The 27,226-nt window shown below is 35.7% G+C and overlaps 1 protein-coding gene across 1 annotated transcript in view; it reads right to left on the bottom strand.

Annotated features, from left to right (window-relative positions):
• Ythdc2 (YTH domain containing 2) overlaps window positions 1-27,226 on the bottom strand; it is an 87,814-nt gene that overhangs the window by 20,897 nt on the left and 39,691 nt on the right. The window contains exons 18-25 of the mRNA XM_008825254.3: window positions 17,272-17,377; window positions 14,932-15,051; window positions 14,410-14,682; window positions 12,852-12,978; window positions 11,554-11,759; window positions 11,045-11,240; window positions 3,650-3,759; window positions 1,458-1,747 (exon numbers count right to left, since the gene is read on the bottom strand). Coding sequence (XP_008823476.1) covers window positions 1,458-1,747; window positions 3,650-3,759; window positions 11,045-11,240; window positions 11,554-11,759; window positions 12,852-12,978; window positions 14,410-14,682; window positions 14,932-15,051; window positions 17,272-17,377 — 1,428 coding nt within the window. The remainder of the gene's footprint in view (window positions 1-1,457; window positions 1,748-3,649; window positions 3,760-11,044; window positions 11,241-11,553; window positions 11,760-12,851; window positions 12,979-14,409; window positions 14,683-14,931; window positions 15,052-17,271; window positions 17,378-27,226) is intronic.

The raw sequence follows: 27,226 nt of genomic DNA, 5'->3' as shown, positions 1-27,226 counted from the left end.
AATTCAGAGATCTGCTGGGCTCTGCCTCCCAGGTGCTGGCATTGAGGACATGTGCTCACTGAGGACACCTGGCTTTAGTCTATGATTTGTTATCCCTACCTTTCTACCCTTAAACTTCATTGTACATATATTCTTATGTAACCTGCTTCAAGTATTTCTGGGAAAATGTGTTAAAAATTGTCTCTCTTTAGAATAATAAAAAATACTCTTTTAAAAAAAAGAAATCAGAAAATTATGTAAAGCAGGCTTTAAACATAAAAATTACAGTATGCTAACATAGATTTATATGCTAAAACAGCACTAGATGTATAGCTACCTAGTATATAATCCTGCGCATGTTCCTGAATGTTAATTTCTTTGTTAATTATCCTGGATAAACTCTAAGACTCTTCTAAAATTATATGAATAAACACCACACACTTATCATTTAAGAAATTTTGTAATTAAAAAATATGGTTGATATTCTGTGGTACAACCAGACAGCAAATAATTTCTGCTTGTAACACAAAGTTCAAAACACCATTTATAAAATACTCTGACCAACGTATTGGATCTGATCAAGCCTTAAAAGCCAATCACTAGATTACATGGAATAAACAGAAGATAATGATTCACCAGGCACGGTATTGCACACCTTTAATCCTAGCAATCCAGGAGGCAAAGGCAGGTGGATCTCTCTGAGTTGGAAGTTAGCTTAGTCTACACAGGGAGTTCCAAGCCAGTCAGGGATATATAATGAGAACCTGCCTCCAACCCCCTCCCCCAAAAGGATTATAGTATTCTAGGAGGAAAGAAAGACACCAATCCAGAATGTTGAACATCTCACAGTAGATCTGACTTAATTTCTTCAAAAATGACAACTTAGGAAATACTCTATAAACAATGCATCCAAGAAACAAAACACCATAGTACAAAGTCTGGATTCAAGTTTACAATTTTTGGCAAGTAGGGAAATAGCAATTCTGCTGGATTGAAACAAGAGATCTTATTTGTTGTTAGTGTCATACCCCTCACACAAACAACTGGCATTAGTGTACCACCAAACGAATAAGCAATACATTATCTGTAGGAATGCTAGTCAGCAGCACCGACACTAGATCTTTAAACAGCAATGTCCATACTTCTCATTACAGCCATCTAGGAAAATGTCATTTGACATGTATCCACTAAAATATATAATTTCTAAATTTATTTTCTTCTGAAGAAAGCTTAAATTTATGAATTCTGGATATAAAACATTTTGTTTTTCCTGAAAGAATGGCCTTATTAAATAATTCATAAACACCAACTTAAAACAATCCATGATCCCTTAGCACTTATAAGAATTATCTTAAAAGTGATGAACTCCATTTTAATGTAATGTTTTTATGCATCCTAGGTTATAAGAAAATCATTATTAAATTGTATAATTCATTTTCCTAAATGTCTCCCATTTAGATAAAATGCTACACATTTACCTTTCTGCTACAGATTCATCAGCAAATTCAGTATCTGTTGAGCTTTTCCTACTATTATTTGACCTCCAAGATGAAGCCAAAGGAAGTTCTTCTGACGACATGGGTCTTGGCCTCTGACCAATTCCAGATGGTTGTTGTAAGCCTGCAGACTGTTCTTCAGTACTTAAAACAGCTATAATTGCTCGTATAGTAGCTTCATCAACTTGAGACCAAGGTTTAGATGGAGCTCTCATTCGGCGTAAAAATAAGCTATGCCACTTCTGTCTGAGCTGTAGCAATAAACTGGCAGCCTGTAATAAAAGTTTCCTCTCAGTTCAAACAAATACAAGCAAAATATATATCATATATACAAGAAGTTTCTTTTTAACATTTTATTTATTATTTATATTTTGTTTTATGTATATGAGTATATTGCCTGGATGCAAATGTACCAGTGTTTTGAGAAGTCCATGAAGGTTAGAAGAGGATGTCAGATTCCCTGGAACTGGAATTACAAACAGTTGTTAGCCACCATGTGGGTGCTGGGAACCAATCCCAGGTCTTCTGTAAAAGCAGCCAGAGCTCTTAACCACTGAGCCATCTCTCTATCCCAGTAAGTTTCTTTTCATAGTTATGCTCTATAACTGTTTCTAAAGAACATATCTTACATTTAATATAATTTAATTTCATCCATTCTATTACACAAATAAACTTATCAGTCATTATATAGTCTAGACACTAGAAAATACAGTAAGATGAACCAATAATGAGGGACACAGAAAATAATGGTTGTGGCAGTGTGTGGTTAATACTGAAAAGGTAGCAGCAAGGTAAAAGGTGAAAAATACATTTAGTTTAGATGTATTTAGAAAAATACATCTACTCATTTCATACTCAAGTATCTACAGAACATCCAAATGATGATGGTCAGAAGGCAAATGGACACAAGAAGGCCTAAGCTAGGTATAAATTTGAGAAATATCAGTGCATTCACAGTTATTAAATCTACACAGAGAGGTAAGGTTCTCAGCGATTGTGTAGAGAAAAGAACAAAGCATGGGGAACTAGAATTGTTAACACTTGAGGCACAAATATCTAAAATTTAGTGCACAAGCACATGCTTAAGAGTCAGTGAAACAACCTAAGACAGAATGACTATGAAGGAAGAAAAATGATCGACTTTAAGACAAAGAACTTTTAAGACTGAGGAGAAAAAATGGAGGGCAGGATTATAAAAAGGAAGTGATGGACAATAGTGTCAAGTATCAGGAGAGGGGTTGTCAAAGACTGACTTTAATAACAGAGGAGGGCAGCTAATCTTGGCCAGTTCTTTCTGTGACGTAAAGGGTTAGTGTGAATGAGAATGAGACTATAGAAGGCTGAAGAGCTAAATTAGTAAACAGAGAAGATGGTTTAAAAGAGTGAACTTAGTCAAAGCTGACTACTGACAGTTCTGTTGTCCCCAAAACAGACATAAAATGATCATAAAATGTAGGCCTGGAATTAAGGAAAGGCTGTGCCAAGAAAATTTTAAATATGAAAAATAAAAATTTATCTCCCAATTCAGTTATGAAAATAGAATAAATTCATATTTCACTCAGAAATGGTCAAAATAAAGGCTGTTCTCCTGTACTCAAATACTCATTTTATACACACACATACACACACACAAACACAAACACACACATATATTATTACTATACCTTAAATGTTTTTGGTTCCTCTAAAAATTCATGTTGAAACAATCTGTAACAGTATTGGGAGATGTGGCCCTAGGAAGGTACCAGAATGGGATGTCCCTCTGAAAAGGTTTCATAGACGGAGTCGATCCCTTTTGCACATCAGTCTTCTACCATGTGAGGACACACCATTTAAGGTGTCATCTTGGAAAAAGAGTAGCTCTCACCAGCACCTTGATCTCGGACTGAGAAATTTCTGTTTTTAAAATCTGCCTAGTCTATGGTATTCTGTTATAGCATCACAAATGGACTAAGATATGGCCATGCATAAATACTGAGCCATATCTAGGTTTTCTGAGTCCTGTTAGAAGATGCCAATAGAGGAGAGAATGCATGAGCACTCTACAAAAACTGAAAAACAAGCTGTAGGTATTCATTAATATTATATGGTTTCAATAGTGAAGATAAATTTTTATAACATGCCATTTCCATTCATATTAACTGAAATTTAAGGCCTATGAAAAAGCAACTTACCTCTGGCTCTAGTTTGAAATTAAGCCACTCATCAAGTTTCAAAGCAGTAAAATTAGCAGTAGTTCTGTCCTCCATTTCACTATCACTACTGTCATTGGGGATGCCATCCGCTGTCACAACATATATTGAAGGAATAAATCACTTTACCATCTTACATAATGGCAAAAAGCAAAACAGATAACTCTATGTGCAAAAGTCCTCCTGACAGTCTAATGATTGTGTAGGAAGTAAACCTACTCACACAGATTATAAACGTAATCTAAATATATAAAATGTTGGCCAGCCAGAGCACTCCCTATCACACAAGCATGACAACCTGAATTTGATTCCCAAAACATACCAAGGAAAGAGGAAACAAACTCCAGAAAGTTATCTTCTGATCCCTACATGTGCACGCACTCACACCTCTCCCTCCCTCCCTTTCTTTCTCTCTCTCTTTCTCTCTCTCTCTCTCTCACATAAATTATAAAATTTTTAAAATTAAAAAGGACAAAATAAAGGAAAAAAATATTTCAAAATAACTTGAAAAAGAGGCATTTCAAAAGATCACAATCTAATCACATTCAATAAAACATGATGAAAAAGAATTTAAAATTTAAAACAATACATAACTGGCTTTATAAGAAACAAAGAATATACACAAAAATATGGAAGATCTACACACAAAAAATATGGAAAATGCTCAAAAGTATTACTCATGGAAATTCACAAAGGAAAAGAAAATTACACATCTTAAAATGATAGCATAAGACCCAAAGAAAGTAAGAAGTGGGAAAAGTTGGTAAGTTAAAAAGACAAAATATCAATAATGGCAAAAATTATGATATATGTTTCCAAAAAGATACTAATAGACAACTCAAACTGGGGTGGGGGCGGGGGTCCTCCTTGTAACCCTAGCTGGCCTGAACTCTCTATGTGGCCCAGGCTGGCCACAATCTCACAGAGATCCACCTGCCTCTGTCTCTGGAGTGCTGGGATTAAAGGCATGCACCACCTTTTCTAGCTGACAACTTTAAATTTAATAAAGCTCAAACAAAACACAAATCTAAAGCAGAAATGAAAAAAACTGGATGTACTACAAAATTAATACAAGCTAAGGATATAGTATGCATAACTATAAAATCAATTTAAGAATCTTAAAAAATGTTTTATTATAGACTACAAAAAATAGTAAAAGCGAAAGAACAAGATATAGGAAAATTTAACTCTATTAAAGAAAAAAACTAAAGATGTTCTAAAAAGGCATCAACAAAAAAATCTACACTAATAAATCAAATTTTCAAGCAATGAAATAATGACCAATTCATTTAAAGAGACAAATCCTTCTTGTAAAGCTATTATCTCCAGACTGGAAAACAGTCCCTTCTGGGGGGGGGGGGGGAGTCACAAAACTTTGGGAGCTCATAAAAGTTACAAAACTCCTAACTCCCCAAGGTTATACAAGCAATATGCAAATGCTGAGGGGAAAAAAAAAAAGACTCAGGTGGAGCGCCTGCAAGTTATAAGTAACTCCACTGATGAAGTTTTCTTAAGTCATCACCAATGCTGCGGTGGGCTTTACTAGTAAAGCAGCTGCCTGATTCCCAAAGTTCCTCTAAGTAACCCTTCAAGCATGCTCTAGTGTAACTCCAACAAACACAGTGGTTCATCAAACTAGATCTTGGTGGAACTGATTCTTTGGTTTGTCATCTATGCCCTATATGAAGTGAGTAGACATTTGTTCACATCTCCCTTGGAAAAGTCACAAAATCCTGAAAACACCTAAATTCCAAAGACAACTGAATGTGCAGATGCGTAAACTACTCAAACTCTATTGCCAAAATGAACATAAATTTTTAATAGTTTTAAATTCAATGCTAGACTATTATGTGGAATCATACTTGGCACAAAGAAAGCACATTTGCAGAAGAAAATAGTAATTCCATAAGAAATATATACATAGTATCAGTAGGCTCAACAAATCTCATTACATGAAAAAAATGGTCAGAAGTTATTTTAAAAATTCAACACTTTTTTATAAAACAGAAAAGATCTTCCTTAATTTAATTTAAAATGCCATTAAGCCAAGAAGAGACTGCAGAGTGCATGTCCTTAGATAGGACTCCCATATTAAACCTCACTCAGTGATCACTGTGGAAGAGGGGGCAGAAAGATTTGTAAGAGTCAGGGTTGATGCATGAATATAAGGAAACAGAGCCTTTCAGGCCTCTGGAAACTTGCTCATACGAAGTTACAGCAATGGTGACAGCATGCACAAGACCCATGCAGACTCAATCAGACAAAACCTAGCATAGAACTGGGGAAAATGGGCAGCAGGTCCCAACCTTAGCTGAGGAACTATTAGCAACTGATTACTACTGCTGGGAGAGAGAGAGTTGATCTTCTTTATGGGAGTGACTAGACAGGTTGACTAGACTCCCAGTGGATGAACTTGCACCAAGAGACATTTGGGTACAAACATGACTTGATAGGCCTTAATATATATGACAGAATGCATGAAATTGGGGGGGTAACAGTTGGGGGCAGGGGATCTAAATATGATTAAGGTGTATGAAATACATAAAACTTCAATTAAAAAAATACATTAAGAATAAAAATGCTATCAAAGCAAAAATTAATGTAATGCTACAAAGTTAGAATTTAAACCTTTAAAATTCAACTATACTAACAAAAGGTCTGGCAAAAGAAATACAAGCAAAAAAGGGTCAGTAAGAAATAGAAGTTTGTGTACCTGATCATAATATAACCTATTAAACATAGACTCCAAAGGATTAATAGGAAGTTAGCAAAATTAACAGGGTAACTAAAATATAATGTAATACAATGCCTATTAAACAAGATCAGCAAGGAAGTGAAACAGGAAACCCACTCACTGTAACAATTTTTTTAAGTCTTAAGAAATATGCCCAATCTTTATAAAAGGTGCCAAAAGGTACTACTGAACTTATTATAAGGTACAGCTAAAGAAAATATGCTAAACTTCCTGGAAGAAAATATTAAAATCACAAAAGAGCTGTTGCTTTCAGAAAGGAATACATGAAGACAATTACTAGATTTTTTAAATTGGTAAAATTATCAAATACTTTAGTAACAGAAAGGCAACAGAGTTTTACAGGTAGAGTCTCACTAATAGACACTGAACTTATTGTTAAATAAAAATACTAAACAAAGGTACAATGTAAATGAAACATGTTTATATTCAGGAAGATACAAGAATATACACAAAGCGTCTATAAAATGCTAAATTTAACAGGCATTTTTAAGCTTTCCATATAAGTATAACTCAATAAATGGTGCAGATGAGGGTGAAATACTACAAAAAGTGAAGGGGGCATACTTTAAATCAAAACTCACTTCATTAAGAAAAATAAATCTTAAAATTTCAAATTACAGAAAACAATACTTGTCACAGCAACACAGGTATTAAATTTTCCCAGCTTTGAAAGTAAATAGCATAAAATTACTCAATTTGAATATATACAACTTAAAATATAAAAATGCTAGCATCTTTAAAACCATAAAGTCATGTTCCTAGGTTGGCTGAATATTGTGAAAATGGCTATATTACCAAAAGCAATCTATAGACAATGCAATACCAATCAAAGTCCAAAGACATTCTTCTGAGGACAGAACTAGAACGAAATAAAATTCATATGAAGACACAAACGACCAGACAGCCAAAGCAACAGTAAGCAGAAAAAACATAGCTGAAGAGCTCACATTACTCAACTTCAAATTATACTACAGAGCTACAGTGATAAAGACAGCATGGTACTGGCACAAAGACAGAAATGTAAACCAATGGAATATAAGCTAAAAATAGAACTAGCAAATGACCCAGCTATACCAGTCCTGTGCAAATATCCAAAGGACTCTGCATCCTATTTTAGAGATCCTTACATATCCATGTACACTCTTCTTTTCATAAGAACAAGGAAATAGAATCTTCCTAGCTGATCATCAACAGATAAATAAAAATGTGGTACATAAACGCAATGAAATCTTTTTCAATTACAAAGAAAAATCAAATTATGAAATTTGTAAGAACACCTGTGGAACAGGAAACATTCATTACATTAAGCAAGGTAAGCCCAGGCTCAGATTCTAGCCTGTAAGTATATAGATCCTAGTCTCTAGCATGAAGATCCTAGCATATTTTAAATATGTGTATCCAAATGGGAACAAATATGGGTAAAGGCCAGGAAACTAGCAAGAGGCCCATTTCACTGGGGGAAAGAAAAAAGGCTTTAAGAGAGGGGATGTGGGGAAGACAACAGAACAAAATGGAAAGGAGAATTCTGGGGGCATAGGGTATAATGGGCAGAGGAGGGCAGAGAGAAGGAGAGTGGGACTGGGGAGAATCAACTAAAATTATGTATGAAAACCCCATATGGAAACTTACTACTCTAATTTATAAATTAGTAACTAAGAAAATAGAACCATAATTCAAATTTTAAAGAGAAATATCAGTATTCAAATGAAGTAAATGGGTAAGCGATGAAATAACTAAAACACAAACTATTGCATGGAGAATTACTTCTTGAAAAGAACAGAATCAAAAGTGCAAAAGAAAGGCCAGCCTGTTCTACATAGTGAGTTCCAGGCCAGCTGGGGCTACAGAGAGACCCTGTCTCAAAAAGACAAAAAAAAAAAAAAAGCAAAAAAAAAAAAAAAGCAAAAAAAAAAAAAATTTAGATATTTATTTCATTTGCATTTTTTTTTTTTTTTTTTACATAGCAAACAACTTTTCGAAAACTAACAATTATGGCAACTCTAAGAAAAAAGTCATTCACTCTGGAAGGCCTAGGTACAGAGAAAGAACCACAAATAACATTCATATACTTTTATCAAGTAATTACTACTTATAAGAATTTTAACCCAAGGAAAATATATAAAATGAATGAAAAATGTATCAACAACCCCTACCATATCCACTTCCTAATAAATTATCTACCATGAAGTTTTAACTTTTTTAAAACAGTATCTTACTATGTTGCCTTAACTGGCCTTAGAACTCACTATATAAACCAGGCTGGCCTTGAACTTGCAGCAATCCTCCTGCCTCTGCCACCTGAGTGTTGGGATTACAGAGGCACACCAACACACTGGGTTTCTACCATGCAGTTTCTACTCTATCCATCTGACTCAAACCCCTCTGAGCCCATCATGCCACTGAAATTGCTCTTGACAATATCATTGATAAATGCCATACTGGGAAATACAATTTATACTTTTTAAACCATATCTTTTTCTATATTTTAAAGTTAATAGTCAACAAATCTGTCTCTTCCTTTCTTAAAACATATTTACCTCAATACTGGGTTACTCTTCCTCTCCTAATTTATACATGCTCTTATGGAAATATAGTCTCATCAGTAAAATATAATTTATAATCTGTGTGCTCCCAATTTGTACTGCCCAGGCATCTTTCATGAGTTCAAAGAGTTCCAGATATCCGACTGTCTTCCAAAAACAATTAGGATGTCTTTACCATCTCAGTCTTAAACACATCTAAAAAGACCTCCCAACTTTTCTTCTTCACAGCCTTCTCCTTCTACTTTTTCAGTCTCAAATAAGGGTACCAGGGCAGGAGAGATTGCTCAGTGGTTGCAAACACTTGCAACACAGTCTGGAGGACCAGAATTAGGGTCCCAGGATCCACATAACAAGGCAGGCATCGTTCCCATACCTATAACCCCAGCTCCACTGGGGTGGAGACAGGAGACTAGCTGGGGCTTGAGGGCTTCCAGCCTAGCTGAGAAAGCACAAGTTTCAGGTTCAGGGCAAGATCCTGCCTTAAAGAAATAGGCAGCAAGTACACTCTTCTGGCATCCCCCTCACAACTTGCACATAGAGCATATTCATACACACACACACACACACAGAGAGAGAGAGAGAGAGAGAGAGAGAGAGAGAGAGAGAGAGAGAGAGAGAGAGAATAAATTTAAAAGGGCATCATTCAGCACACTACTGTAATCAAAACCTGAGTTATATTTGATTCCTCCCTTTTCAACCATATTCAATCCAGCAGATATTAGCACCTCAAATTAATTCTGAATTTGTCTTCATATTAGCTGCTCCTACCCTAGCTCTGAGTGATCACCCATCACAACGCATCACTGCAAGAGCTCCCTACCTGTTTCTACTCTTCCATTCCTGTCCCTTCATCAACTCATCTCCTCAGCTAAAATGATCACTTTAAACAAAAATGACATGCCCTCACACCCTAAAGTCAAAATCCTTTATGGCTTCCCTTACACTGACTATGACCTACAAATCCATGCCTTCCTTTCCACCTTATCTCACCACCCAACCAACACTCATTAAGTGTGCCATGAACCATGTAGCCTTTGTTAGTTCCTTGATAATTTCCTACCAAAGAACCTTGGAGGTTCCCATCTTACTTCTATCTGTAAAACATTTTTGCTTCTTCACACCATTGGCTTCTTCTCTTACTTTAGGTTTCAATTTAAGTTTCCTGTCCTTAAGAGTAACTTGTGCAGGATCTTTCAAAAGTAGAGTAACCCTCTTCATACCTCCTTGAAAGCACTTACTAGCTGTCTACAGTCTCTACTATGTAAAATCCTGAGGACAGAAGTAACTTTGTTTCCTGTTACTCATTCATAACTTAGTATCTGACAAGTGTTTATTGATTTACTGAGTAATGAAAAATTAAAAATTATCAAAATAGCTAACTTTTAAAGGAATACTTTAAATGCACTATGTCACTTGGATGAGACAGAATATTAAAATGAAACATTAAAAAGCTTTCAATATTCTGATATAATGAAAAAGTATAAAACAGTAACATCAAAAACAATTAAAATATATAAACAAGTAGAAAAAATGCAATATTAAAACATGTTGGCATAAAGACAAGGATATTAGTGACTCTTTTAAAAATTAATTTATATTATTTAAATTCAAGTGAAAAACAAACTTCTTCCCATCAGCAAGATAAATAAAAATAAACCCACACTGCATTGCCTAAGAAGTCAGTAACAGTGTTATACTTTAGTATTTCCTGTCTCACAGTCCCTCATATAGCTCCTCACTGTCTCATGTTATTAACAAACTACACAAATTTTTGGAATTTTATAACATTTTTGATTCAGTTAATTTCAAATAGTTTTAAAATTTTTTTTAATTTTTTTATTTTATGTGTATGCGTGTACTGCCTGCATGTACCTAAGTGCACCTGTGTCGTGCAATGCCCACGGAGGTCAGAAGAGGCTGTTGGATCCCTTGAGACTGGAGTTACAGACAATTGTTAGCTGACATGTGGGTGCAGGGATTCGAACCCAGGTCTTCTGCAAGAACAATCAGTGTTCTTAACCACTGAGCCATCTCTCCAGCCCCTCAAATACATTTTTAATCCCTTCATAATACATTTACCTCTAAAGGAAGAAGGTTCCTGGAGAGCATTACTTGCCAGTCTCGCTGGTCCACAGAACACCAATACAGTCACAGGTGTCACTGCTGAGCAACATCTAATATTAGCTATTCTATGGGCTCTGGTCATTTCATCATAAATAAGCCAATCTGTGGGAAGTGCCTGGATCGCTGCTGCCTGACCATTGGCTGGAGGAATCTATTAAAGAAAGTAAATTAAAAATTTGTTAATTACTTAATTTATTGGGAATATTTTTAAGTTCTCTAGTGAAATGGAGGATGTGCTTTGCACCCAAATAAAAATTAAAGCAAATCAATGCTCTTGTAATTTATATACAAGTCCTCTCTACTTCTCCAATGTTTCCTTGTCCATCTCTAAGATTTAAACTTCATTATACATATACGACAAATTAATTTCCTAAAGCAGACAGGTATTTGGAGTATTTTTGGTTGACCCTCAACTATGTAAATTCAACCACCTCAAGGCCATTCAAATATTAAAAATGTTTTACCTTTTTATACTGAGGCTGACTGAGAACTGAAGTGGGGTGAAATCGTACTTTTTTTTCCTTTGGCCCTGTCAATACTACATTCTCTCTGTCCACATGGACTAGATTAGGATACATGCCTGCCACCAATGCAGCTTTAACAACAGCCCAGTTCTCAGAGTTTGTGTTAACATCTCGAATGTCACCACCACCTCGGGCTCTAACAAAACCTGGATGGGGAAAAAGAACATATCAAAAATTTTCTATTATGCAAAAAGATACTTTAAACATCTGTGTACATTTTTTTAACAATAAAAAAATCTGTAGAACTCATCTAAATTTAACAATATTCAAATCCACCGATTAAAATAATCCATTCTAGAGAGTCTAAAATACAGAAGTAATAGAGGAAAGTTTAGACCTGCTCAGGCTATATTAAGTACAGTATTTATTGGGACAGGGCTTCATTATATAACCCAGACTGACTCTGAACTCCTTATTCTGCTTCAGAATACTGAGTGTTAGAAATGTAGGTGTGAAGTCATGGTGCCTGGCTCTACCTGCACATTCTTCAGTAAAGTTCTTTATCATCTGCTATCACATACATACTACGTTCACAGTTAGAACCCAAACCATTCTCACTTTATTAGCAATGTTTTGGTTTTCAAAAGCATGAACCATAGAGATGTGATCAAGTTTTTATCTGTGGGCCATTAAATTTCAAAAACTCATTCATAATTCACCATATTTGAAACAACTCAATCCTCCAATCATTTTCTTCTATTAAGCTAACCCATAAATCCAGATTCTGATACTTTTCTTGTGATTATCATTTCAATTAACTATGCTACTTAAAAAATTCAAAGCAGCAATTCTAAAAGAAAACACTAACTAGAGTCCTCTTAGAAAAGAAGTGCCTTCAATTGTTTACTAGTCATTTTAGGGTTCCAAAACTATACACACAGCCTTCATATCAATTTACTTAAGTTTGCATGATTTTTATTTCATAGAATTAAATAACTGTTTACTGGTAGTAGCAAAAGAAAGTACCTACTAAATCTAAATTGACTTTTAACAACAAATTATTCACTGCCAACAGTATCAAAAGTATTGATTCTACCCATAGTTTCCCACCACAACTTGTGCAATATTTTATTTCAACAGGTAAAGTTCAGATGACAGAAAAGTTTAAAAATCAGTTAATTAGACATATAATGTGATATAGAAGTAATAAAGACTGGCATTAGTTTAATACTAAAAACACTATGTATAGGGTACTAGCTGAAGCTGTGTAAACAGATTCTTTTGTGGGGAAACTTTACCTGATGCTCTAAGTTGACCAAGCAACTGTGTTCTCATGCCTATAATTATTTCCATGGTAGCTTGTGAGAGAAAATTCTTTTCACAAAAGGCTCTCTCCCACCCATCACTTCGTGCTTTTTGCCATGCCTATAAAAAGAGAATATATAACAAGACATATTACTTCTTAGTGAGTCAACAACATAACTGAATATCACTACATTAATTACTCAATGCAAATTTTTAGTCTGATAAATTTACAAAGACTAAGATTTTTTCCCCCTTGGCCTTTTTGAGACCAAGGCTGGCCTTGAACTCACAGAAATCTACCTGCCTCTGCTGAGTGCTGGGATTAAAGGTGTGTGCCACCAGGCCTGGCCTTAAGACTAAGACTTTGTAATCAAATAAAATTTATCATTAGTTTATATAGAACTGCTATTATGGCCACTGAGTTTATAGAATCCAATGAGAACTAAATGAGGTAACTCAAAGGACCAGGTTTGTGAATATCTGCCTTCTCAGATACATCTATTAGTTCATTACACAAAACTGTGGGAGCCTTTCAACTAAACTATTATAATACTTTCATAGTTAAGAATCTGAAACTAAAATATAATAATAATAACTCATATATCAACCTCCCTCCCAATTTGTCTGGAAATTAAAAATGGGATTTCTAGAAATTATATAGGCAGAGTATAAAAACCTGGCCTTTGAAAATAAGTTCTCTTGTTTGGAATATAACTAGAAGACCAAAGCAGTAACTTATCTCATCTGTTTCAGAAGAAGTTGTAAACAAAGAAAACAAGAGTTCTATATCAAATTTCTCTTCAATGGTCACTATTAATTGATCACAATATATGTTATCTAATACTGCAATTAATAACAATGAGTCATTTATCACTCAGTAATATTCATTTAAAAAGATTGTGGTTATTTCTTTAAATTACATGTGTCAGAAAAATCTAGAAAGCCTGAAAAACTGTTTTCCATACAAAAAGAAATGTAAGAATATACATAAAGGAACTGCCTATAGTCAAGCTAATTTAGTGATAAAAAGACATCTACTTTTAAGAAATTACATATTCTTCCCTACATATCTGAATTTCTAAATGACATTCCATTTCTCTCCTCAGAGGCCACTTCCCTATCTTTTTCTTTATTTAATTTCTATTATTTTCAAAGGTTTTTAAGTGATTTTTAGATTTTCTGCTTATAAAATTAAATTTCTGGCATAGTGCCTTGAGTACACAAGGAAAAGAAACTCTGTTTTTTAATAAAAGTGTTTAAAATACAATACTAAATTGAAGATAGTTTTCTTTCAAACTTTATTCTGTTTTTAAATACATACAGTTTCAACAGGAGAAAATGGGGGGAGGACAAATGAGACAAACTGATCATTTTAACAAATGAAGAGAAATTAGATTTTTCTGGTCTATTAATAAAATGGGACTGCCTAAGTAAAACAAAATTAATGGAATCTTATTACTGTTTACTTTTAGTTTTTAAACTGCTTTACTATAAATGCCCCAGAAATGTGTTTAACAAAGCATCTGTAGAAATAAACAAGAATAACGGTACCTGGAATGCTCTAAGAAGTGCCATGTGGTCACTGAAAGTCCCTGCAGTGAAACGTTTTCTACAAAGCATAGCTGCACGTTTCTGAGAGGCCTGGGTAGGCAGTACAAAAGGATCTCGATAAGCTAGTGTGCAGGCAATTGTGAGGATGGGATCCAGACACTTTAAAACAACAGCACATAGGACCATTTTACCAAGATGTGGTTCAACTGGCAAGTCAGCCAAATGATACCCAAGTTCAGTCAGATCTTCCCATGTATCCATTGCATCGATTGTCTAAGCAAAATGAGAGAGAACAGAATTAACAAAATCAAAAATTATGTTCAGCTTAAACACCCAGTAAATATGAAACAATACAAATATGCATTTGCTGTCATATCTCATAAAATACAGTTTATATTAAATAAACGCATATAAAAGAACTAAACCTACTATTTTACTTATTTTTAATTATAAGAGTATTATTAATGTCATTCTCATTTAGTTTAAATTTCAAGTTAAAAAACTAACAGTTACGATACCAACCTTAAGCATCTGGACAGCATTTCTTACAATTAAAGCCGGTGGAGGTTCTGGAGCTTTCATAAGGAAGTCCGCAATGGTACAATTAACTGGGGCTAATAGTTTGGTATGTAAACAAAGCTCCTGTAAATCAAATCATCAAATAATTTTGAAACATTAAAAATATAGTATCCTTACTTTAGAGTTTTGAAATTTTCATTGTAGAGATCTTTAATGTCTTTGGCTAGGTTTATTCCTAAATATTTTAATTTTTTGAGGCTATTGAGAATGGGAGGGCTTCCTTGAGTACTTTTTCTTATTGCTTCTTATTAGTATATAGAAAGCCTATGAGTTTTTGTAAGCCTATAAGTTTTCTTTTTATAGTTATTTTGTAACCTGCCACTTTTCTAAAAGTATTAATCATTTCTAACAAATAAATAATTAAATAAATAAATAAAAAGTATTGACTTTTTGTTGTTTTTTGAGACAGGGTCTCCCTGTAGCATTCCCCCGCAACACCCCAACCTGGCCTGGAACTCACCATGTAGATGAGGCTGGTCTGGACCTCACAGATGTCTGCCTATCTCTGCCTCCTGGACTAAAAGTGTGCACCAACCATTCCTGGTATGACTATTATTTATTTTATGTGTATGAGTGTTTTGCTTGCATGTAGGTAAACTACACCCATGTTGTGCAATGCTTGCAGAGGCAAGAAGGCACTAGATTCCCTGGATCTGGAGTTATAGATGGTTGTTAGCTGCCATGTGGGTGCTGGGAAGTAAACCCAGATCCTCTGCAAGAGCAGTCAGTGCTTTTAACTGCTGAGCCACCTCTCCAGCCCCTACTTGGATTTTTAAAGAGATTGTGAGAAATATATTCCCCAAACACAGACTAGTAGAGTCTCGGATTCAAAAGAATAGAAGTAGCACCATCTTCAATGAAACATGCTTATACTTTGCACTAGGTGCAAGAACCTTATTGAACACCCTCTATCAACTCATGCCAAAATGACCACTGTCCCCCGGCAACATTTTCTCACATAGTTCTTACACCTAACAATTAGAGTCATCATCCAAAAAAGAAATCATTTTCCCCCTTTATGCTCACTATATTCTAGACTCTTTTATCCATTCAACAAATAGGTGCTTTCTATGCATAAGGTACTATGCAACACAAAGTTAGAGAAAAAGAGAACAGTGTCTACTCTCATGGAATTTACAGGGAAAAACAGACCTCAAACTACTTTAGCAAAAACTTATCTAGTCAGCAACTTAGTATAAGTGCTTATGAGGACACTGGATTCCAAAGGGGTAAAATAAAATGTAATCAAGTTTCCAGAAAATGCAGGAGAGGGAAGCCAGGGAAAATCAAAGGTAGTTTTCTAGAAGACATGACAAACTAAGATATAAAGATTTAGAAGGAGTTTATTATAAAAGAAAGAAGAATTTAAAAACTGGGATAATATATGTAGCATAGTAGAAGAAAACAAGATGTGCTTAAAAAAATCTAAAACTGGGGGCTGGAAAGATGGCTCAGAGATTAAGAACACTGACTGCTCTTACAGAAGACCCAGGTTCAGTTCCCAGCACCCACATGGCAGCTAACAACTATTCCTAAATCCTGTTTCCAGGGGTTCAGACACCTCTTCTGGCCTCTACAGGCATTGCATGACATAACTGCATTTACATACATGCAGACAAAACACTCATACACAAAAAATAAAATTAAAAAAAAAAGCAAAACAAAAAACCAATGCCCAGTGTGGTGGCGCACACCTTTAATCCCAGCACTGGGGAGGAAGAGGCAGGTGGATCTCTGTGAGTTCAAGGCCGACCTGGTCTACATAGTGAGTTCCAGGCCAGCTGGAGCAACAGGGAGATCCTGTCTCAAAAGGACAAAAAAAAAAAAAAAACCCAAAAAATAAAAAAATAAAACTGGGCCAGTAAAATGGCTCATTCAGTTAAGGAACTTGTTGGCAAGCCTGGAAACCTGAATTTGATCCCTGAGACCCACACTGTGGAGGAAGAGAACCAAACTCCCACAAGTGTCCTCTGAGCTCCACTCATACATTCATACACTGTAGCATGTAACTGAGACTCTTAAAATGCTGCAATTAAAAAAACATACACACACACACACACACACACACACACATATATATATATATATATATATGCACTTATGAACTGCCCCATAATTAAAATGTGCAACAAAAATCTTTTGTTATAGAAATAGCCCTCTTCATAACATTTAACTTACAATTTTGTTTTGTAAACTGACAAAGTCCAATGCATAGAAATTGAAATAACACCTCTCTTCCCTCACACACAAAACAAAGCCTTTTGTATTTAAGTAAGTTTCTACCTGTAATGGCATTCTCAAAAGTTCTGGAGTCTGAAATTCCAACATATTCTGAAATCGGAGTCTACTAAATAGACGGAAACAAATTCCAGGTCTGCAGCGCCCAGCTCTTAAAAATAAAATGCAAAATTAAGACTTAAATAAGGAATAAAGGCAATAATAACAAAATTATAAACTAGTGTGATTTAAGAGACAGAAAAGTTCATCAAAATCAAGACATCTGGATTTTAATCCTTATTTATCCTCTATGACTCTGTTTTAGAAGGCATTTCATGGTCTGGGACTCTATTTTTTCATTTACTGAGAAAATTCATAAATGATACCTATCTTATACACCTTCTATAAAGAGTCAAAGTAAGTAACAAATTTGAAAACAAGTAAAACTCAAGCATGAATGTGTGGTAATTTAAATTCAATCAATTTCATTGTGCTGTCATCAAGCACTATGTTCAGGCCCACTGATTAGAGCTGTACAAATGCGGTATTACATAACCCTTATCCACTTATCCCATCATCACAGAGCCATATAATTTCTTAGAAAGCACAGGAAAAATATGAAGTAGTCTCTTTTTAATTTTCCCAGTCAGGGTAATAGCTAATGTCAGGGTTGAATGATAGAGATACAGAAATACCTCCTCCTCATGGAGCTCACAACCCAGAGATGCAAATAAATCTGAAACACAAAAGGCTGTAGAATCTGCATTTTGGGACCACTCCTTTCTTCATCAAATACTTCTTAATAATATATCCTTTACTTTTCCACCATGGTCTCTGGTATCAAACTCAGGTTATCAGCCTTCCATGGCTTTTTTGTTTTCTGTTTTGTGTGTTGTGTTTTCTTGTTTTGTTTGAGGCAGGGTCTCACTATGTAGCCTGAGCTACCCTGGAAATCACTATGTAAGCTAGGCTGGCTCCACATGGTTCTATTTGGTTCCTTATCCCTCACCTCTCACACATATAATAGATGCCAAATATTACTTAATATATAATGAACTGTCCAGTTCTCTTGTTACAAAAATTCTGCCTATCCTCCTTCTCTTATGGAAATAAAAAGGACCCTTGGTAGGTTCGCCTGTCATCATTTTTTGTCTCTACAAACCCATTCTTCAAAGAGCTGAAAAAATACTACATAATCACAGCATCATTTTATTTTATTAAAGAGAGAGGGAGGACTGGAGAGATGACTTGGCAGTTAAGATTGCATACTGTTCTTGCAGAGGATGTGAGCTTGGTTTCCAGCACCCACATCAGGAGGCTCCCACTTACTATAACTCTAGCTCCAAGGGGATCCAACAACTCTGGTCTTTGTAGTAACTTAACTCATATGCATATAAACCACAGAGAGACATACACACATACTACATAATTAAGAGTAATAAAAATAAAAAATTTTTAAAATGAGAAAGTGCCAAGCGTGGTGGTACACGCCTATTAATCCCAGCACTTGGGAGGCAGAGGCAGGAGGATCTCTGTGAGTTTAAGGCCAGCCGGGTCTACATAGTGAATTCCAGGACAGCTGGGGCTACAGGGAGACTCTGTTTCAAAAAGACCCCCCCCCAAAAAAAAGAGACAAAATAAAAATGGTCCTTGAGGACTTGTCCCCAACTTTCAGCCCATTTTCAGTATCCTTTCCCAAACTATACATAAGTTTCCTGCTTATTTTTTCCCATAGACCTTTTTCAGGTTTTTCCTGAACCTATTAGAAATGCCTTTCCTAAATTCCTCTTTATTTGTCTTAGATTTGATCTTAACACCTTCTAGATGCATTTTTCAGTTACAGCAAATAATACTAATTTCTTACACTCCAAAATGTATATATAACATTTGCCTCACCTTAAAACTTAACCTACTATCATTTCATCATTATTATTACCCTAATACTGGCACAGCAAAGGTTTCCAAATGACATGCTAAAAAAATATATAACAACAAAATTTTCTACAATTTCTGACCTATATTAATATACTATTAGTTTTATAAATCTAACTCAATGTATCAAGCACAAAGGGCATCTTTTCTTTTGTACTTCTTTTGGTATTTTTGAGACAGGACATCACTATACAGCCAACACTATCCTTGAACTAGTAAACTTTTTGTCTCTTATTTCCCAACTGCTAGCATTACAGGGGTGTACACATAAGTGTGTACACACCTATCTCATGTGGCATTCTTTCGCATGTACCTACAGCAATATATTTAATCATTTCCCTATTGATGGACACTACACTATTCCCAGAATTTTTATTATAATGTTGCAAACAGTCTTAAAATGTCTTTACATATAGGTAATAGGTAAAGTCAGAAAAATTATAAGATATGGATTACATAGTCAAAGATTAGTCTTTAAAAAAGTTTCAATTTAGCATCTGAAGAACTCATACCAATATACACTCCCATCAGTAAAATAGCTACCCCATATATTTGTCACTATGTTCTATATTCTATAAATCATGTTCATCAGTCTGAAAAGCAAAAAATAGTACTTCATTAATTTACATTTATTTTGGTATATATAAGGTCATATACATGAAGCAATGTATTAATAAAACATGCATAATCTTTATTTTGGCAAAGTATTTTGACCATTATTGTATTAAAATTATCTTTATTTTAATTATAAAGAACTTTTTGAGATTTTTCTACTTCAGGGCCCACACCAACTCTGCCTTGTCTGTAGGCTGCCCTCCTAATCATCCTACCTGAGACCTGAAGATTAACCTGGAAAGTCAGACCGTAACCACTTGGCTTGATTCCCCTGTACCCTGACAAGCTATATTCTTTCTCCTACATTGTCCCCAGTCCAGCCTTGGGCCTAGGCCTGCTTCTGCTCTTTCTGCCTCAGTCCTCTGGACTAGCCCCCTAACCCAGACACAACCCACTATATATTAATCCCTCTGTACCCAGACTACCTACATTCTCCTGCTTCAGGGCCCACACCTCCTCTGCCTATTTAGTTAGTCCCGTCCCCATTCTATCCCCACCCCAGGCCCTGGCCCTACATTCCCCTCCTGATCTTCCTGCCTGAGACCTCCTGACTAGCTGCCAGAATCTAGCCACTGGATCCCCATAGTTTTGAATTGGGCCTAGATCCCTTCACTCTACTGGAGGGTTCTTCACTAATCAGCATGAAATCATCCTGTCCCGCCAATAAAAAATTGAAAGGGAGAACCTGAAGCATAGACCAACTAACTATTTATAGCAGACAGCAACCAAGCCACATCAACTATATAAATAGATCCAATCTTCAAGGAAACAAAGGCAGATTAGAATTTCATATCAGACACAAAACCAAAAAAAGAAATCCATGTGTCCAAATCACAACATAAAAATACAAATAATACGAAAAATCAAGAGAATATGTCCCCACAAAAATCCACCATTCCTACAGAAGTGTACTACAATGAGAACCACCCAGAGGAACCCCAAGATGCAGAATATAAAAGAACAATCATAAACCTGACCAAAGAATTCAGTGACTTTAAAGGACACACAAACAACTCAAAGAACTCAGAGGATAGGAATAAACTTCTAACTGAAGCGCAAGAAAATATGAATATATGGCTGAATGAAATGACTTAAACAATTTAGGACTTGAAAAGTTAATTCACAAGAGAGAAATATTGAATAAAACTTAAGCCAAAATAAAGATGGAATTGAAAAATGCCATAAGTCAATTTGAAATGACAAGAGAAAGCTTAAGAAGCAGAATAAATGAAATGGAAAACAGAATTTCAAGACTGGATGACTCAAGCCAAGAATATGACAAATTTTAATAACACAGGACTGGAATACACAGGAAATGTGGGACAACGTGAAAAGACCAAATCTATATCCATCATAGGCATAGAGGAAGGAGAAGAATCTCAGGCCAATGGCATTGACCAGATCTTCAACAGGATAACAGAACAAAACTTCCTTAATTAAGGAAAGACATACCCAAACAGATACAAGAAGCATACAGAACACCAACTAGACAGGACCAGAACAGAAACTCCCCATGGCACATCATAGTGAAAACACTAGATGTACAAAAGTACTAAAAGCTACTAGAGAAAAACAACAAGCTACATATGAAGGAAAACTACCCAGAATTATAGCTGACTTCTCAGTGCAAGCCAGAAGAGCCCCAACCAAAGTATTTCCAGTTCTAAATGACCATAGATACCAAGACAGAATACGTTACCTAGCAAGACTGAGTAGCATAGTCAAAGGAGAAAGAAAAATCTTCCATGATAAAAACAGGCTAAAAGAATTCATGTCTATAACAGGGATGACAGAGTATATGGGCTCCAGTGGGAGGGTGGGGGCTATGGAAGGGTGCCATTTGGCATGTGGGTCTATAGATGAATAAGATTGTTTGGGATGTTCTGTATTAAATGCACACAAACATTTTTTAAAATGAGTTATATTTGAGAAAGAAGCATAAAAAATTTGCTTTATGTTAATTAGTAGAGGTGAAATACATTACCACTGAAATCTACCTAATGATTTTATATCCCATTCTCAGGTGGCTCTCAGAAAGTAACTGACTGGGACTAGTAATAATCAGATACATAGAGATTAGAGACTCATGTGCAAATATCTAAGTGTTAGTAGCATTAAAAATGTGTTTTTCTGTATGAAACGGTATATTTTAAAGGTTAAAACCTCATTCAATTTTATGTCTTATAGGGTTTATACTGAGCTCAATATTGTATAACTGCATTAATTCAACTGTGAACTTAAAAATTTATAGCCAATTTTGAAAGAGATGCATCTTTGCTCTGGAAATTGTTATTGAATATGTCAATGCTGTTGTAATGAAATGCTTCTTCTGATTATGTGGTTATTAAATACATAATGTTTTTTTTAATTTAAAAAAAAAAGAATTCATGTCCACCAAGTCGGCCCTACAGAGAACACTCAAAACAGTACAAAGGACTAAAGAAATGACCATACTCAAGAGGTTATAGAAAATCAACAAATGAAGGCATAAAGCACAGAAACAAAAATAAGATTAAGAACACACAAAACAATGACAGTTACCAATTCACATACCAACTCCAAATATCAATGGCCTTAATTCTGCCATCAAAAGATACAGATTAGTTGAATCCATCTATTTGTTGTCTCCAAGAAACTCACCTTACTTCCAAGGATAGGCACCACCTTAGGGTAATAGAATGGCAAAAAATATTCCAAGCAAATGGCATTAAGAAACAAGCAGGAGTTGCTATTCTAACATCTGGCAAAAGAGACTTTAAGTCAAAATTAAACAGAAGAGATAAAGAAGGTCATTACATTCTGATTAAGGGAACAATCGATAAATCATGAATATGTAAGAATCATGAATATATATATATGCAGCAAACTCTGCGGTACCCAGTTTCATAAAAACAGTACTATTGGATGTCAAGACACAGATTAACCACAACTCAGTAATAGTAGGTGACTTGCATACCCCACTTTCTCCAACAGACAGGACATCTGGCCAAAGAATAGAGAAACAACTGAATTAAATGATCATACACTTTCAACAAAATGGCAAATTCCAAAATCAGTTTATAAAAATCAGTAGCCTTTCTATATTCTAATAACAAGCAGAGAAAGAGTTCATGGAAACCCTCCTATTCACAAAAGCCTCAAAAAAAAAATCTAGGTATAAACTTAAGCAAAGACATTATGGATCTCTACAATGAAAATTTTCAACTTTTGAAGAAAGACATCGAGGAAGACACAAAGAAAATAAAGACCTCCAAGCTCATGAATTGGTCGAATCAATATTGTGAAAATGACCACTCAACCAAAAGCAATTTATAAATTCAATGCAATGCCATTAAAAATCCACAGGACTTTCTTCAAAGAATTAGAAAAAAACTCCTAAACTTCATATGGAATCTCAAAAGACCCCAGATAGTCAAAGCAATCTTGAGCACGAAGAGCAATGCTGGGGGGATCACCATACCAGACTCAAACTAAATTACAGAGCTATAATCATAAAAACACAGTACTGGTAGAAAAACAGACAGGTAAATCAACGGAATATAATAGAAGACCAAAACATGAGAGCATGTAGTTACAGACACCTGATACTTGACAAAGGTGCCAGAGCACAGACTGGAGGAAAAACAGAATCTTCAACATATGTTGCTGACAGAACTGGATCTCCACCTGTAGAACAGTGAAACTAGACCCTCATCTATACCCTACACAAAAGTCAACTCCAAATGGATCAAAGACCTCAATGTGAAATCTGAAACTCTGAAATTGTCGAAAGAAAACACAGGCAATACCCTACAGGATATAAGATGCAGGAATTCTGACATCAGTTGCTTAGGAATTAAGGTCAACAATTGACAAGTTAAACTAACAAGCTTCTGTACAGCAAAGAGAACAACCAAAGAAGTGAATAGGAAGCCCACAGAATGGGAGAGAATATTCATTAGCTATGCATCTCAAGGCGGTTAATACTCATAACATACGAGGAACTCAAAAAAATCAAAGACTCGAGGAAACAAATCAAGGGTGCAATGGGGAAAATGGGGGTACTATTAACTGGAGAGGGATGAAGGAGGGTTATACAGGGAGAGAAAGAAGAGAAATAAATGATAAATAATGTTTAGCTGGTGTGAAAAACCAAAGGGAAATGTATTAGTTCAAAAGTCTACTGAAAATTTACACATACAATAAATAGCTGTACATGAGTGCATGTGAACAGCTGAAGGCTACATAACAAGAAACAGTGTGAGACAGAAGAAACCTCCCTTCGAGTTGTTGGTCAGGTTAGTTCAACAGACTCCCACAGTAATACAGGCTATTTCCACAGCCTTTGATTACCTTCCAGAACTGGAAAGTAAGATCATATTATGAAAGACAGAACATATTTTGGACATAGGACTTGGAGAAATGGAGCTGGAACTGACCTGGAAGCCACCTTCCTGAAGACTAGCTCTCATAGTTTTAGAGGATACTATGCAAACTGTTAAGGGAGAAAAATCAATCAATGGTCCAATCCCAGCTTTAAGCCTAATAACTACAACAATGACCAACACAGTAAATAAACTCTATTTGTGCAGTTGTGGTACTTATATCTTGGGGGTCACAACAGCTACCTAATTGGACTTAAAGTCTGCTCAATGGAAGGGAACTCATGTGTGGCACTGTAAACATAGCCACATACACATGGCTGGAGAGGTCATAGACCTTAGAGAAAAGACAATGTCTATCACATCAGTAGAAAAATGTAATTTCTTACTGTATGCTAAATATGAATCTTATTATTTACAGGCAAGTATACCAGTCGCCACTCACCAAAGAAGCTTCTTTTGCAACAGAGACTACTACAGAATCTGGCCATACACAGAGAATAAGTGTCTATGAGATGCCCAGACCTAAGTGACACATTTACAATGGAACCTCTCTACACGTAAGGTTCATGGAACATAGTGGAACAAGGGATAGAGAGAATAATAATGCATCTCTCAACTCATCAATGAAGCTTCAACATGCAACGGAGGGCAACAAACACAAAAGGCCACAAATGGTCAAAGTAAAGACAATAAGAGTCTACAAAGTGTGGGTCTCCAGATAGGACTCCTATATTAAACCTCACACACCCACAGCTCAGGAGCCATGGTGAAAGATGAGGACAGAAAGATTGTAAGGGCCAGGGAAAGAGGTACATGACCATAAGGAAAGAGTCTTACAGGCTCCCAGGACCTTGCTCATATGTACTACAGCAATGGTGTCATCATGCACAGGACCCATGCAAAGTCAATCAGACAAAAATCCAGCACAGAACTGGAGAAATGGGCAGCAGGCCCCAATCTGAGCCTAAGAACTATTAGCAGCTGATTACTGCTGGGTGAAAGAGAGCTGATCTTCTTTAAGGGAGTGATGCTATAAAGGCTGACTAGACCCCAGTGGATGAACTTGCATTGAGGGACGTCTGGGTACACTAACTTGACTTGCTAGGCCTTAAAAGACATGACAGAATGTATGAAATTCAGTAGGGGGTTGGGTGACTAAAAGGGGTTATGGAAGGGGAAGAGGGTATAAAGATGATTAAGATGTTTTACTTGAAATGCACAAAAATTCAATAAAAAATATACAGTAAAAAAGGTTTATTGTAGAAAATGCAGTTATACCACTCCTAGACATGTACCCAAAGGAATCATCCTACTGCAGAGATACTTGTACACACATGTTTGGTGATGCTCTTTTCACAATAGCTAAGAAATGGAAACAATCTAATTGTCCCTCAACTGAGAAATGGATAATGAAAATGTGGCACATTTACATAATGGAATTCTACTCAACAGTAAAGAAAGATGAAATCATGAAATTTACAAGTAAATGAATGGAACTAGAAACTCTTATAGTAAGTGAAATAACAGACTCAGAAAAACAAGAGATGTATGTTCTCCTTCATTTGTAGATTTTAGCACTAAATTCTTCTATGTAAGAATATATCCTGATGTAACTAGAGTTGCCAGGAAAATGGAAAGGAACCATAATGGAAAAGGAAAAAAGTGAGCCTGAGAGAGGGATAACAGAAGACAGGTGTTACCAAGGGGGAAATGAGGAAAATGGGGGTATTTAAATGGGGAGGAAGAAACATTATACAAGGAACCATGGGGGTAAAAGAGAAGAAAGGGCTAAGAGAAGGGGAATAGGTGACAGGTATCATCAAGGGAAAAAACGAGGGTACTTTAACTGGGGACAGAAGAGGGAGGGTTAAATAGGGAGAGAGAGGAGAGGTAAATAATGCTTAGCTAGTGTGAAAAAAACAGAGGTTAATATATTAGTTCAAACACCTATTGAAAAATACACATACAAGATCTGTACATGTGCATGTGTATAGCTAAAGGCTATAACAGTGTGAGACAGAAGAAACCTCCCTTCGAGTTGTTGGTCAGTGTAGTCCAAGAGACTCCCAAAATAATACATTTGAAATAGAGGGCAAAAAAGAATTTTAAAAGAACCAAAAATTCTTTTATCATAGCATGTACTATACTACATAGTTTGAAATTTTAATATAGCCTAAATTCAACTTTTAAAAGAGTACCAAAATGGAGTCCATGAGCTAGCTCAGGGGTTAAAAAGCACTTGCTCTTAAAAAAATTATATTGGCCCCTTTAATCTTTGGTTATACTTTCCTTTTGGGTGTTTAAGGCCATACATTTGGCCCAGATAAACCAATTTATTTTTACTCTTAAGGTCGTTTGAGGATCTGTACCTCAGGGGTCGCATGGACATGGGAGGAGACCCTGGCTCCTTTCTTTTACCAGTTCCACCTATGTGAAGATAAGTCAAAGTCCTGCTAGACCACGGCTGGCTTGGCTTGGAAGCATGGAGGAAATGTTGCCTCTGTGTAGACCCTCCTCTTTGTAGACTGGACACTGGTTCAAGTCCATCTTGTGGGGTCTCCTCGGCCTCCTTGATCAAGAGGACAGGTGACCCACCACAATTACAGGACATTTTGAGAGATGCTCATAGTCCCCTAGAACTAGTTGACCTAGGAGGGCTAGGAACAAAAACTGTTCTTTATATCCCTCTGACCAAATTAGTATAGGCCTCAAAGTATGCCTGTTAAACATCCAAGAAAGTTAGTTCCACTAACCTTCTGGTTACTTTTAATTACTGTGTGTCATGGAGATAAATCTTGGGCAAAGACCAATTGTTCTCAGATAAACCTTGCCTAGACATATATTTCTTGACCTGGTATGTATAATTTGTCAGTAGGTTGTCGGACTAATATGGTTCCCTCTGGTTTTTAAAACATAGAGGACATAGCAGGGATAACAGAGTACAAGGGCTCTAGTGGGAGGAGGGAGGGTGCCATCTTGAAAGTGGTTGTATAGTTGAATAAGATGGTTTGGGATGTTCTGTGTGATAAACACACAGACACACACACACAAAAAAAAATCAACAAAAAATGAATTATATTTGAGGAGGAAGCATAAAAATTTATATCATA

The sequence above is a fragment of the Nannospalax galili genome, unplaced genomic scaffold (assembly GCF_000622305.1).
Source record: "Nannospalax galili isolate Female #2095 unplaced genomic scaffold, S.galili_v1.0 scaffold128, whole genome shotgun sequence".
NCBI classification, from domain to species: Eukaryota; Metazoa; Chordata; class Mammalia; order Rodentia; family Spalacidae; genus Nannospalax; species Nannospalax galili.
This window is presented reverse-complemented; position numbering and strand designations above follow the sequence as displayed.